At 37.3% G+C, this 15,585-nt stretch overlaps 2 protein-coding genes across 3 annotated transcripts; both read right to left on the reverse strand.

The window, feature by feature from the left end:
* Window positions 1-890: 890 nt before the first annotated feature.
* Window positions 891-8,316, reverse strand: LOC118412020 (GDP-L-fucose synthase-like). Of its 2 annotated transcripts, none has more exons than XM_035814604.1 (11): window positions 8,198-8,316; window positions 6,712-6,846; window positions 5,265-5,379; window positions 4,822-4,950; window positions 4,388-4,461; window positions 4,147-4,280; window positions 3,533-3,597; window positions 2,933-2,999; window positions 2,407-2,486; window positions 1,974-2,073; window positions 891-1,571 (listed from the first exon to the last, which is right to left on the reverse strand). In XM_035814604.1, the coding sequence occupies exons 2-11, from the start codon at window positions 6,831-6,833 to the stop codon at window positions 1,516-1,518; spliced, it is 942 nt and encodes a 313-aa protein (XP_035670497.1). In that variant the 5' UTR covers window positions 6,834-6,846; window positions 8,198-8,316; the 3' UTR covers window positions 891-1,515. The 2 variants fall into 2 exon arrangements, with proteins under 2 accessions (XP_035670497.1, XP_035670498.1); XM_035814605.1 differs by having other exon boundaries at window positions 6,712-6,850; window positions 8,202-8,288.
* A 1,814-nt stretch (window positions 8,317-10,130) lies between these two features.
* On the reverse strand, window positions 10,131-15,356 carry LOC118411643 (GDP-L-fucose synthase-like). The gene is made up of 10 exons (XM_035814120.1): window positions 15,204-15,356; window positions 14,651-14,765; window positions 13,929-14,057; window positions 13,652-13,725; window positions 12,980-13,113; window positions 12,624-12,688; window positions 12,245-12,311; window positions 11,547-11,626; window positions 10,951-11,050; window positions 10,131-10,700 (listed from the first exon to the last, which is right to left on the reverse strand). Exons 1-10 carry the CDS (start codon window positions 15,338-15,340, stop codon window positions 10,645-10,647), a joined length of 957 nt encoding a protein of 318 aa, XP_035670013.1. The 5' UTR covers window positions 15,341-15,356; the 3' UTR covers window positions 10,131-10,644.
* Between the last annotated feature and the right edge of the window lie 229 nt (window positions 15,357-15,585).

The following is a 15,585-nucleotide window of genomic DNA, read 5'->3' on the forward strand; positions in this document are numbered from 1 at the left end:
CGCACGGAAAGATAAATGTTTGGTAAAAAAGTTCCTTCATTATGAAAGACATTCATTATGAAATCTAAGTAGTCAGGAAGCTTTCGCAAATGACAGAATATACAGAGCATGCTATGGACGAAGTCCTTTGACTTTATTCTTTTCACAATTTCATCAAAGACTTTGGTAAGTTTTCAATACGTTTTGCGATAGGAAAAGTATAATGTGTGACATCAGTATCCGCTTTCCGACATTTTTGGCAATTGATGGCATATATATTTGAGGTTCTATGTACGATTTGTACATAGAAACGGACAAAGGGTGATGAGCGCGGATAAAATATAATCATAAGTCAGAATGGCCATCTTAATAGACAGATAAAGTTATAGACGGGTTAACAGGTTTTATATATGTTTAACCATTGTGTTGAAATTGTATCAAATTCCGTATCAAACTTTAAGCATTTCTTACGCCAGCTTTATACGAAGGCTCCTTGCCAACATCAACATCTACGTAGTTGGGTATTTTTTTTGTTGAATTATTGTATAGTTTTTTTTCTTCAATGGATATAATCAACGAGCATCCATTTTCATTCGTTACAAGTTTTCGACCATAATGCTTGGTTTTGGAGGAGGGGCCCCTTGGGGGCAAACCGGCATTAAGTCTATATTAACAATTCATTTCTACCAACAATTACATAAAGGTATTCCTTCCTTCCTTCCTTCCTTTCATTCACTCATTCACTCATCAATCCATTCATCCATCCATCCATTCATTCATCCATTCACTCACTCACAAATTCATCCATTCATTCATTCACTCACTCGCTCACTCAAAAATTCATTCATTCATTCATTTAATATGAACTTAAATCTGGTAGAAAAAATTAAAAAGCCATGCTGCAAGATTATGAATACGTTCAACGCCTTTAATGATATCACATAAATCAACGTAATACCCGTTCATAGATTGCACCTCTACTTTTCCGCCACAAAATCATTCAGTTATTCTAATTTTCCATGTTGATATGAGAAAGGATCCTAACAATTCTTCAGTGTGAAGTCAATTACAATGAGATTTTACCCAAAGGGCAAGAATCATATACTACATGCATAGTATGGTTGATATACAACCTTATACACAACACTGGTTTCCAAACGGGTGGATACTGCAATGGACTGTTCTCAATCTAATGACTAATGTATAAAATCCGATTTTCTTTAGATATCATAGAAGTATGTTCATCAAATAGATAATTGAACACCAATTGATAAATGATTATATGTAGATCACTACAGTGAATTCAAGTACATGTAGATACAAGCATGTTCACATATTGAGCCTGGCCAGATACATCAAAACAACACGTATGGAAATTGTTATGTCAACCGAACAGCGTATGGTCAAGACAAGAGCTGTTAACAAGTCAGGGGCCTTCTGTTTTGAAACAAAACGTTGTGTTGAGGAAACACTTGGTTGTGTACAAAGAATTGTGTTGTTTGATGCTTGGAACAGCAGTAGAAGACGGGTTCTGCTTTACTTCCTGGCGATGTCCTGGTTGTTGACAAACCACTGGACAGTCTCTTTCACAGCTGTGAGAAAACACAAAAAATAGTTAAGATTATTGTACCCTTGTCATAATGTAAGAATAGACTAGCCCGATTTTAAAATCTGCTTGTAAAGTAACACTACAGCTTGACTTGCAGCCATCTTTAAAGAAGCTTAATTGTGTAACCACATTCGCGGGACTAATCAAATTAAAGGCACAGTGACGGGGGGTGCTACAAACTATCTGCTACTTTTGATCCACTGCTTATTAACGAGTCAAATGTTCGCATTTTGTATGCAGAAATGACGTCATAAAAGAATGGGTTAATTCCTTAACAAAGTTGGTGTCGTACATTTGAATATTTATATAAAAGTCCCATATTTTGACATAAATTTCTGTTTAAAATCGCATTCTCTATAATATTTACAGTCTGAGTTTTTCTTACCATCTTTCATGTTGCTAAACTTGAAGTCCGGAAGGTACCCCTTCAGCTTGGCGTTGTCAGCAGTTTTCTTCAACTGGCCATCGGATTTGGTGGTATCGTACTGAAGAATTACTCGTTAAGGATCGTATAGAATGATGTAGTAGTAGTAAGTAGGAAGATTCATACATTGTTGTAACTTGCACACAGGGAACTGGTGCAAGAACAGCGTTTTACATAACACCAGTAGTTGAACTAATCTCCAAACAGATCTTACGATGGCATAAGATAGTATCATAAGCTGGGAAGAACTTAAGTCGGCAGAGGAGTTTCATTTGCCACCGAGCCGGCTTAAAACCTTCACCAGCTGCCTTATGCCACCGCAAGATCTGCTTGGAGATTATAGATTGAACATTTTGCCACAGAAAACAAACCATAGACTCATTGTAAAGGATACGAGAACTTCTCCCTTGAACTCCATAGCCTCGATAACCATCTCAGCCAGTTCTTTGATGGAGATCTCAGCCTCTTCAGGAACTGCAAAGCAAAATCAACATTCAGTTATCATCGTCATCATCATCTATCACCTTCTTTTAAGAGGTGCAGCAAGTAGTGTTCGTCTTCCAGAACAGTCTGTCTTTCATCGCTGAGAGAAGTTACGTTCCAGGCCCTGCAGACCAGTTTCTGACTCTATAAGTTTCTTCAAAGTAAGCCTTCAGTTTTATGAACTACAAATGAGAACGTTTTTATGTCGCCGTCAGACTTATTGCAGCAAATACAATTAGGTGGAAGGGTTTGTTTGTTGTCAATAGAACAAATAGACCTGTCTGTGAAACCCTTTTTGTGATTTATTTCACGACAATGCTTGTGCATATATGGAACTAGTATAGTATAGAAAATTGCGTCCTAAATGCAGCATATTGAGCTTTTTATCTAAGAACTTTGCATCATTGTTCTTGTTGAAGTGTCTAATATATGCTTACCTGATAGAATGATGGGATCGATCTCTTCATACTCCCTCATCACCCAAATAATGAGCTTGGCAAGGTCCTAGAGACAAAATATTGAATATACAACAAAATCAATTTTTGTAGTCCACTGGTTAATATCAATAAAGAAAATAGATTCGATCGATACATTTGTTAAAGCAGAGGTATTGTGATCAGTTGGTGTGTTTTTCTGTTTAAAGTAGTGTGTGTGTTGACAAGTCCCCAATTGTCACATAGGGGACTTTAACAGGATATAGGGTCAAAGGTTTCAGAAAAGCCATAGAATACATCAGAAAACACAATCGATTTTTCCCAGGCGCCCCCAGCAGTGTTTATAGATAATGCAATACAGATCGCTCAGAGATTATTGGAGACGAACCAAAGCAAAAAAATCTTTCAGAAGTAAATTCGGAAGAAATTTGCAAAAAAATATATCAATGAGTTATCAGGTATCCAAACTCTTGTTTGTATAGATTTTGATTTTCAAAGATTGCTAGATATCCAATACATGATATCCAATACGAGATATCAATACCAAGTACTTCTGATGCTTGCATTTGCAACTATGAATATCATTATAGTTATAAGACTTACGTAGGAGTAGATGAATTGTCTTCTAGCTGCTCCAGTCCCCCAGACAGTGAAAGGGGTTCCATCTCCTGTAAAATCATAACACAAAACATCTTAAGTCACAAGCAAAGGTAAGAGATTGTGTAAACACTATGTTTTGCTGTCTCAATGCACATATGATCAGAGATGCAAAAGAATAGTCACATATAGTGTTTTACAGTCATATATAGTGTTTTTGCCTTCATTCTTTAATACTATTGTCTATCATCTTTTGCAAGATTTCTATGGCACTTCAGCTTCCGGCTGTGATATCTAGTGTTGTGGACAAGCTGTGGTTACGATTTTTGGTTGGTAACGTTAAATCCATCTTGTGGTCGGTCGGGAAGAAGGTACATATTAAAGTTTGGGTTTTCTAGTTTTCAAAAACTGATTTCGATGCTTAAAGAAACGCCAATATACATATCGCCAAAACGTAGTCACTAAAGCAACTGGATATGATTTTCGAAAATATCATCCAGTTGTTTGAGTAACTGCTTTTGGGCATATCTTATTACCAGGATGTCTAACTTTCATCGACAATATCATTCCTAAAAAGACATTTTGATTACATACTGTATACCGTTTCATACTATACGTACTTTTGGCGATGAAGATCTTGTTGATGAGTCCCGGCATGACATGCCCGTCCTGCAGGTTGAAGTTATCGTGCGGCCCGAACACGTTGGTGGGGATAACGGAGGTAAACTGGCAGCCGTACTGCTTGTTGAATGCCCTACGAGGAGATTGATAAGATAAAGACAAAATTATATTTATGAAGGCACATTCATAACCTTATAGGTTATCAAAAAGCAAGAAAAATATCAAGGCAGAAAAACTCACCTGTTCTCAATGTCAATCATCCTTTTGGCGTACGAGAATCCGAAGTTTGACGGATGTGGTGGTCCCTTATGGAGCTAAATGATAACAACAGTCCATCATTAGCAAAAGTAGGTAGTAATGACAATACTAGTGGTAACAAGTATTGTCACTATCACAATAGTAATAATCATAATGATAATAATAGCTATAGATAGCGGATGGTGTGAGAAAATGACATACATATATAGAAAACTTCATAGTAATAAAGAAGTGACGTAGGTTTGGACCCTCTAGCAGCTTGCTATGGAACTGCGGGGCCAGTTTTAGTAAAATCCCTCGAGGAGAATAACTGACCAAAGGAAAGACGCTATCTCCGTCTCTATATCCATTGGGCCTGCAAACACTACAGAAGGATAAACTGGTAGAGAAAAGGACATGAAAATGCTTCAACTTACCATGGTCTCGTTGATGGGATATGTTGTCTTGTCCGGGAAGATACAGGTAGAGAGGCAGGAGACACACTTCTTAACCCCGGTCTTGTACGAGTTGTACAGCACATTGTCGTTGATGTGCAAGTTGTTCCTCTGGAAATACAATATACACTGTATTTAATTACCAGTATTTTGACATCATACCACCCATTTGATACAGTCACCAATAGGAACCCAGGATTTTTAATCACTGTGAAAAGAAGTCCAATAGGAGACCAGGATTCTCTGTTGCCATGGTAACGTGTAATGAAAATTCTACAAAATTTTGAAAATATTATGCATTGTGACTTGAAAGCCCCGTCCGTCAAGTTGACATCCTTAAATACACTGGTTTTAACATATATACGGATATAGGCTACCCCACGGATAAATGTGAAGTGTATTAATGAGGGATTATGATATCTCACCAGGAGGTCAACCGGGTACTTCATGTTGCGGAAGAGCCCACCAACCATAGCCGCGAGATGGATCACGTGGGTAGGTTTGTGCTTCTGGAACAGCGCCTCTGTTGCTTCTCCATCCCTGTTGATAGATGATAAAATGAAGTTTAGTGGTAACACCGTAACACACAAACATTGAAACCCAACTGAAACGATGAATTAGACCTAAAAACGACCCTGTAGTTCTCTAAGAAGTTGCCTGGGGCTCAAACCCATATACCTCTTCCTCCCCTTACAAAAGAGCAACCTACCACTTTAATTTGGTGACCATACCATCTTCAAATCAAAAGATGCAACAATTTTCGCCGCAGTACCATAACAAATTTCTAGGAGCCCAAATTCTAAATAGCCCCATCCAAGTACTCGAAATATCACAACCGAAGTTAACTGCAGTATCTTAACAAGCCGCTAGTGGGTCTAAAATCTAATAGTTTCAAGGTCATATCAAGACCTACCCTCGTACCAAATATCAATACAATCTACCCAGGTCTTCTTGTGTAATGCCGTTCATACACATACACACATGTACATACAAACACACACACGCATGATATGCGCACATACAAAAGCTTCCTTCTTGGAAAAGGTAATCAAAGAACAACAATGTCGAATGACGCAGAAGTTAGCATAAGATGTCAAACGACTACTGGGCCACTCAACTAGATCAAAGGTCAGTATGATAGATCTACACAATTTAATGCAATAGTATTATTTTCAGTGGAATATGGGATATTGTGAAAAGACTGATGAAATCCATATTACTTTTGATGATAATTCCATTCCTATCAAAAAGTAGTTTTTCATAAGAAAAAAAAAACTGTTAAAGAACAGTACATCAATCACAGAAACTCATGAGCCATGGCACCCTCCCTCCTTTTAACTGCCGGCAGTTCATCAACAGAGATTTTATCTGCGCCAGTTGGTTCCAGATGACAGCCTCACAATGGGGTGACGTAGTCTGAACAGGTTGAACAAGTTTGGACCATTTTGAGGGGTCAAATGTCAGTGCACACAGTTAAAACACATCGAACGTACATAATGTAAACATTGCCTACAGAAAACACTTGCACCTCTAGTTTGATACATCGTTTGATCCGTGATTTTACAGTGGACTTCTAGTTTTGATAGCTCGTTTTCTCGACATAGCATATCTACAGTGGTGGTAGATAATTCCTGACAAGGATGATATTTTTTTAAGCTCTTGGACACAGAAGAAGTGGATTCCCAAAAACTTTCTTTGGTCGTTTTGTTGAGGACTTTGTTAGTATGGCACGGAATCTCTCTCTCTGTCTCTCTCTCTAGCTCTCTCTCGCTCTGTGTTTGTGTGTGTGTGTGTTCGTGTGTGTTTGTGGGGGGGGGGAACTTTTGCACCGTCCCCTGTTTGTAAGAAGACATAATTTGGGAGTATCCTTACGTCAGATCTGCGTCCTTGCTTGACACGAAGATCCACTCCTCGCCCTCGGCAGGGTTTTCCGCCACCACCCGCTGTACAGCCTGGCCCACCAGCCCTGTAGCGCCTGTCACTAGTACCTTCATTGTTGTTTAATTCCTAGAATAAAAAAGAAATACATGTTTTACGTTCAAAATGATATTGGATAAGGATAAGGATAAAGAAGTATCCATTGTACATTAATATATTGACGTCGTTATATGTCAATATGACCTAAAATAAGTCCCAAATGTGGTGAACAATTTTGCAATTCAAAGATAAGAATCAACAATTTCTGAGACTTTGTCTTGTTCTCCGTCTTGATTTTCTGAGAATAATAAGAATTTATGAGAAATTAAGCCTTAAATTTTGCACGTATGTTTATCACAATACTGTAAAAGGGAAAATATTCGCCGGTTTCCAGTTTTGTGGTAAGTGAGAAAATGGTTTGAAAACTACCATACAGGGTTTTACTGTAAAAGAGGAAATGTTCGAGGTAGCTTTAAGTTTGAAGAACGCGAAAAACGAAAACATAACTCTACCGCGAATATTTCCTCTTTTACGGTATTTTAGGACGAACCTCACTAAATATACATTGTCTTTGAACCGATTTAGATCTCAACTTTGTTTAAGAATATTTTGGGCTAAAATTGTCTTCACTAAATTCTATATTCACTTACAGCTTTGCCAGATTGTCTAAGCTTCGTGGTGTTTATCTTGCTTAACAAAGTTAAAGTTTTTTTACGAGAGGGAAGGATCGACGTTGCTTTGTTCACGCAATTTGGCCCATGATGACTATGTACTGTACTGTACAATACTTCAATCAACTATCTGTCAATTGGAAATGCACTATATGTGACTTTCTTTTCTCCCCCGAGTGTACAAAATGGATACCTGACTTCTTTTGGGGAAGTAAACGGCAGTTGAAGTAGAGAGATGGGCCCCACCTTCCAATACAGTGCACTTGACACAGTGGATAACAACTTACTGTTCCCAAGCCTTCAAAATGGCTACAGGACTACCTTTGTCTTTGCCTACCTTTGCTGAAGAATCTACTATACAAAAGATTGACCTTTCAAAAAATTGCTAAGCGATGGATATAGAGCTGACCGGTACAACCACTTTAGCTTATGGACCAACACACTAGCTTCCTTGCCACGTACACAAAACATGCTTAACTATTAGTATACTTGGTAGATATCTAAACGCATTGATTGATTTGTCCATCGTTCAGCTTGAATAGTTTTCTACTATCTTTTACTGACTTTGTTTGACTTTGTTGATACAGACAATTTAGTCTCAAAGTGCGTAAGTGTTCATACCAGTCTACTAGTATGTCTTAGTCCTTATTTGCATGTAACGATAGATTTTAAAGTGTTTCTGTAAATTTCATTCCATACGCCAAGTACACAATCTATATCATGGTAACAATACAAGTAATGTAGTTCAATGGAGAACTTCAAACACTTACCGACGAGTTTCTTGTCACAACCTGCAAACGTGCACTGACACCAGTGAATGACCCTTTACTGCATGGGCTGGGATCTAGATCAAGCTAGCCTAAGGCTGGAATCTCTCACATGATTGGTCCTGCGTAATTACACCAATTACGTCACCATTTGATTGACACATTGCCACTCCCTTCACTGTAGATTTGTGTTTTTTTTTTCATGGAGTAGTCTACATTTACTTTGATCAACAAGCAAGACAACCTTGCAGTACATGGCCATTGTTAAAATGTGTTCTTTTCATCTTATAATTCCATGTAGTCTTCCAATTGGACTGAAATCTCTCGTCGGATAAATCCAACTTAATGGCAATAATTACTTTGTCATTTAATTGGCACAGTGTCCAGGTAACCACTGTTTTTTGGTCAACAATATTTCAAAACCCTATGCATAGATTGTAATGATCTTTGGTATGTTTTATGTGTTACCAAGACAAAGGTCGAGTCAATTTTGCCCCCCTCCCCCGTGTGTGACCTTGGTACTACAGTAGACCTTTTGTATATGTTGTCCTGAACATGTTATGGCCTTGACTTTTTGGTGAAGGTTTGGCCCCCCAGCATGGTTAATCTCTATACAACTCATTGCAAAAATGAGACATTACTTTGTTTAACTGAAATATACTGATGTTAACATAATGGTGATGCACAATGTGACGAGTATAATAATGTTGTATCTACTGTTATTCATGAATTAGATAAGTTCTATAGAGTTGTTACGTACTTGATATTTATACGTCATGCATGTACACTTTGCCATACATTGTACCTGTTACAACTGTCGTGAATACATCTTGATATATAAAACCTAAACAACTAAGAACGGACTTGTGTATGTATACATGTATACAGACTGTAGAAAATCCCCCAAGCCCTTTCAGTGGATATGCATTCTGTTTTTATTCCTGCCATGATGATTAAATATAAGATTAAATTGTAGAAAGACAACTTAAAGGTAGTTATCACCTGTTCTGTTTCTTTTTCCATTGTTTCAAAGGTAAATTCTGACACGGTTTGATGTATTTTGTCTGTTCTATTCACAATGTGTTGTCTAATGTTGATTATATTAGGCTCAAATTCTGGGAAAGACAGTGTTTAGATGTAGTCTTGCTTCCCTTCCATTGTGTCAATGGTAGACTCTTACAAACAATATATATTTGATGCATTTCGTCTGTTCCATTCACACTTGGTTATCTTATCGCAATTATGTAGGCGCAAAATTGTAGGAAAGACAATGTGTAAATGTAGCCTTGGTTCCCTTCCATTGTATCAATGGTAGACTCTGAAAAAAAACTGTTCATACATTTTGTCTGTTTCATTCACAACTTGTTGTCTGGTGGCGATGAATTATATAAGACCCAAAGACAGTGGGTAAATGTGTTTATCGCCCGTTTTGTTTCCCTTGCCATTGAATCAATAGGGAATCTTGATAAACAATATTAGATGCAGTTTGTCTGTTCCCGTCACAGTGTGTTGTCTAAAGATGACTGAAGCCAAAAATGTTGGGAATCCATGGCCTTTTTTGTTTCCCTGTCAACGGTAATTTCTGATAAACAATGAACAGTGTCTGACGCAGTCTGCTCCATTCAAGACTACACTCTTTAAGTCCCTGTCAAAGACTACAATTTAAACCGTGATTTCTGTATGCCGATTTTAGAAGAAACCCAGAAAACGTTCAAAGTCCATACGAATTTTGTAGCCATTGACAACCATTGTTTCAAAATTCAAAAACATCATACGTATGTTATATTGTGTAGCATTCAACGTAAGACTAAAGTGTTTTGTCTATATGTGCCCTTTCTAAGACCGCACATACACGTGTCTTGTAAGTCAAAATCCTCAGTGTATATTTACTATCTATTACATCATCTATCAAAATAATGGATTCTTGAAACATGAATCATTTTGAGTGTGTAGATAATCTTTATTGACAAAATCAGTTTCTCCATAGAAGAAGATAAGATGATAATCCCATGTCCATAATAGGCATTCCTTCCTGCTACAAAACAACAGTAAATCACAAAGATTTACTACTACTTAAAACTTCCAAGACATTTAGTATGCATTGCTTACTTTTAATTTGCAATTCCACATCTGGAATCTACGCAGTGTGCAAACTTTTTTACTTCATATTTCAAAATTAACCTTCGGAAATCTTATCATGTACCTTGAACATACCTTACAGACCCACTCTCGTTCACAAATCTATGAGCATGAATATGAATACTCGTTTTCAAACAAATTTCAGAGGACAGCATGCCAAAATAAACACAATATGTTCTACATCAAATGTTTCCCAGGTATAGGAGTTAATATAGTCTGTATCAGACTCTGTGCGTTGCTGGAAAAAAGTTACATTTTCAACAGCCTATAGAAGTCTGATAGAGACTAGCGATGGTTGGGGACTTGATGATTTATGTCCTAGCTTCCTCGTAATGCTGGGATAGCCAGTCACAGGTCGCCTTCAAAGCTGCAAGAACACAAAACAGAAGAAAAAAGAAAGATTAGTATGTCTATTTCAAAGTGGTATCGTTAGACAACAGTATATACAACACAAAAAAGCTGCTTGTGTTTCAAAATGTATATCATCTTTTTGTGTTAAGAGTGCATGTGACACAAATTCTTATAGCTTTATACCATCATTTACAGATTGTGTTCTCACAAGAGCATATTCAAAATGGCGCCGGGATTTGGAAAGAGGTTTATCGTATTTATGTTACCTTCTTTCATGGGAGTGAACTCGAAGTCAGGCAGGTACTTCCTCAGCTTCTCGTTGCTGCAGGTCTTCCTGAACTGTCCGTCAGACTTTGTGGTGTCATACTTGGAAATCTTGAGTTAAAGTTTTCATAACGAAGAAACTCATCATGTGAACTAATATATGTAGATTTGTTTGTATTGAATACCTGGCAAAATGCCTTATGCCACAACACACCAGGTACATGTATCTCGTTAAAGGATGCACCCATCTTTTTGAAGAAGTGTAAAATGTGGGTCCAGTGTGGGAGGAGGTGCGTCAAGCACGTTAAAGAGATACTTTATTGACACGAAAGAAAGTACAGAAAAAGGTGAATCTAGAATAAATCTTAAAGGAAAAGGGCTAGCAATACTGCCTGTAAAAAATATACCCTGATACAGAAACAGCAAGGGAATCTGCTGCCCTATGGTTTACTTGGAACTGTAAGGGTTTGAAGTGACCGAAGGAAAGAAAGAACGAACGAACGAACGAACGAACGGAAAAGTGGTCGCTTATATTGGGTATCATCTACATTTCCATACTTGTAAGATGATAATTATGATGGCAATAATCAAAGGATACGGCAATCTCTCCCTGGAAGTCCATTGCCTCCGCCACGAGCTCTGTAGCTTCTTTGATGGAGATCTCATCTTCTGGTCCAACTGGAAAGAAGGAAAGAAATAACTGTAATGAATACTCTGATATACAGTAGGTAATTCTCTGTTACTTTATTGTTTGTTAACTATTTTTTTTCTTAGTTAACAAATGCTAATTTGGTGCAATGGCTTATGTGACTACACATCAGTAAGAGGCGCGAGAAGATGCCGAACCTATATAGGAGTTTCAGAAACTATGTTTTAGATTAGTCCTCTCACCACATGTACTTTGTTGCGACCTTATTTAATATATGTACTTTGTTGCGACCTTATATTTGTATGTCTGTCCTAAGTTCGACATTGCATGTATCTACAATAAAGTTATGAATAATCATTACATCATAAAACATAGTTTGATTCATGTATACCTTAGTGTTGGAAGACAGTTTAGCATTGTACTGTGATTACTACCAACACAGATGAGCTTCCATGATAATCATTATAAAGCTTTAATCAGAGGCCGTTGGTTAAATGCACTTCTATTGAACACTGTAAATGTTTTTATCTTCAGTGATCTGTGAAATTGAGGATCAATTTCAGTCCTCATTTATCTTCCACCAATCTGAATCATTAAGATAAATCGTCTGCCAATCAGAATGATTATAAGATAATTGATTTACATACCTGCAAGTATGATTGGATCAATCTCATCATACTCCTTCACTGTCCACATCATCAGCCGGGCCAAATCCTACGGATAGGAGGATGTTTGTTGATAAAAATTCATTGCAAGTAACTTATCTAAACATGTCAGCAAAACACAACACTTGAAGTCCAGAAGGCATTGTGTATTGTACATTTGCTTTCCTGAAATAAGTAGTATTCTTATGAAATTTCGATGTATCATATATATATATGTATAAAAGAAGACTCTGCAGATTGAAAAAAAGACAGAAAAATTGCTATGATAAAACTGAAAATATACTAAGTATTCTACCAAATGTTTCATCTGAAAATTCATCAATATGAAAATTAAATACATATAAAATTGATGAATACTTACACGGGAGTACATAAACTGCCTCCTGGAAGATCCTGTTCCCCAAACAGGCAAAGCTTCTCCATTTTCTGACAAAAACAGTAACAAATAAAGTATGATATAATATGATACAATATAGTAAAATGCATTTGAATCTACCGCATGCCCTTCTTCATCTTCTATCCTGCCAAATTTATTCTGACGAATATAAAACATTAAGCAGATTTCTGGCAATAGTGTTACTGTTACACAAGTATCTTACATTACTTGAACATAGATGTTAGTGAAATGATTTATATTATGATATTTGACATTTACTATCACCGCATCAAGCCAAACCAAAGATCCTCTATGTTAACTTCTAAGTTAACACTTCTTACTTTTGGCCAGATATGCCTTGTGGATGAGAGCAGGCATGACGTTGCCGTCCTTCAGGTTGAAGTTGTCGTACGGGCCGAAGCAGTTGATGGGGACCACAGAAGTAAACTTGCAGCCGTGCTGCTTGTTGTACGCCCTGGAAGGTGGAATAGAAAATTAGAATTAGGTTGATTGTGTTTGATTAACGACGCACTGTATGAAACACAAATTAGTGATTGATTTGATTATATGAATAAAATCCTTCGGGAACCCCAAAAGTTAAGCTAGCATTGCGAGTAAAAGAAAAGATAGACAAGTTGCCGTTGTGAAATCTAAGTGTTCAGGAAGATTGAGCAAATGACTAAACACACACTGCGGCTGATTAAAAGGCTATGGGACTAACTAACTAACTAATAACAGTATGGAATACCAAACAGTAGATTATTCTTCTTCTTTGGCCATGGAATCGACTTTGGCGTTCTAAAACATTGGTATTTTTTCTGATATTTTGCAGTCTAGATCATATACTGTAGACTTTGTCTTGCTTGCAAAATTGACTTTGAAGATACAATGTTGCCCTACAAAGGCTTGAGTTGCAATGAAGTCTTCTCACTTTATAACTTATTAAGATCTTTTATCAGACAAAATACATAAGACAACTATGTATAACAGACAATGTATATCACACAACTTACAGATTCTGCACATCAACCATCCTTTTGGACCAGGAGTAGCCAGAAACGGATTCATGGGGCGGACCGTCATGGACCTGGAAGAAGACCACAAGATGTTTTGGGAGAGCTTTAAATAGATAATGCAGCTTATCATATGATTTGTTAAGACTTGTACTGACAACAGGTGGAATTATTTAACAGTTGAACAAAAAGAAAGGTAATGAAAAGGTGTCCATGATTCTCATCAATCTAACAATGCAAATCCTGCCTACATTCCTGGGGAAAACTGTCAACTCACGTTTGATTCGTCCACGGGAAATATGCTGTCACAAGGGAAGATGGCGCTGGTTAGGGCAGTCACACACTTCTTCACGTCCATGGCGTAGCAGTTGTAGAGCACATTGTCGTTGATGAGTAAGTTGTTTCTCTGAAAAACAAAAACACACACAATATGTTTACTTCTTCATACTGAAAATATAATAGAAACGTCACGACACATCAGATTTTTTGTCCTTGGTCAACTTTGTAAACCAAGTAGGTAAGGTAAGTTACTGAGAAACAGTGAAAACGTGTAAACAGCATCAAATGCTTCTGACTCCAAAGCATTTGTGAAATCTATGTATGATACCGATACACCTAGTGGTACGTTAAAAGAAACTTATATCGCTTTGAAAACGCAAACAATACCAATATGATCCTCAACCTACAACTGTGTCTTACAAGAGAATAATCATTTTTGTTACTTTGTTACCAAGATTAGCCCATTTTTTTTCTGATAAACGATGATCTACATTTTTGTTATTTCCGAGTTTAGCTTGTTTCCTTAAAAAAACGTTAAGAAAAGGCTGTATATTTGTTACTTCCAAGCTTAACCCATTTACTTTCTAATAAACCCCAAGAAAAAAAATCTATATTTTTGTTAATTCCAAGTTTAAACCATTTTTCTTCCAATAAACTTTAAGAAAAAACTTATATTTTTGTTACTTCAAACAAAGATGAACTGATATGTATGCTACTCACCAGAAACTCGACGGTGTGAGTGGAGATGCGGAACATCCCGCCCATCTCTGCCGCCAGGTGGATGACATGAGTCGGGCGGTGCTTCTCGAAAAGGGCCTTGGTTTGCTTGGCATCCCTGGGCAACCAAGACATTCAAACAACGTTAAAGACTTGGATCGATCAATCCTTAGACATTTCAAGCAAAGTTAATGTATCATCTTCGGACTAAGATAAATTTAGAAAAATTAATCAATGGTTTGATTATAGTGAACATGTAGGATTGAATAAATTTTATAATCGGGTTGGCAAATGGGGATATGATTTTGTCAGTGCTAATCATGTGTTTTAACCTAGGGAACCCACTTTCTATATAACTTGAGAAGATATTTCTACAATCAACATAGATCCACAATCTGCACTTCATCTTTGACCATGATTGAGGTACAAAATTGACAGGTTCTTTGCTCTAAAAGTAGTCCAGATATGCCTTCCTGATTACTGAATTTACTGTTTGTGGCTACGCATTCTTTAAACATAAAAGATTTACTAGTAGTTGATAACAGCACTTCCTTACCTGAGATCTGCCTCCTTTGACCCTACAAAGACCCACTCTTCATCCGTCTTGGGGTTTTCTTCCACCTCCATGCGGATGGCCTGCCCGATCAGCCCAGATCCTCCGGTTACCAGAACCTTCATGTTTGTCCTGAACATTCCATACACACAAATAGATAATGAGATATCAAAACCGGAATTTCTGTTGCAGTGCCTAAGAAAGTCGCCAGGGGCTAATTATCTAGCTACTTCTAAATAGCAAATATCAAGACAATCAATTTATGCATTCTGGAGTTGTCGTGTTCAAAGACACACACACGCAGACAGACAGACACACACATACACACGCATACATGCACACACAGACACACAGACAGACTCGCGCACGCGTATGCACGCATACA

This window comes from Branchiostoma floridae, chromosome 3 (genome assembly GCF_000003815.2).
Source record: "Branchiostoma floridae strain S238N-H82 chromosome 3, Bfl_VNyyK, whole genome shotgun sequence".
Lineage (NCBI taxonomy): Eukaryota > Metazoa > Chordata > Leptocardii > Amphioxiformes > Branchiostomatidae > Branchiostoma > Branchiostoma floridae.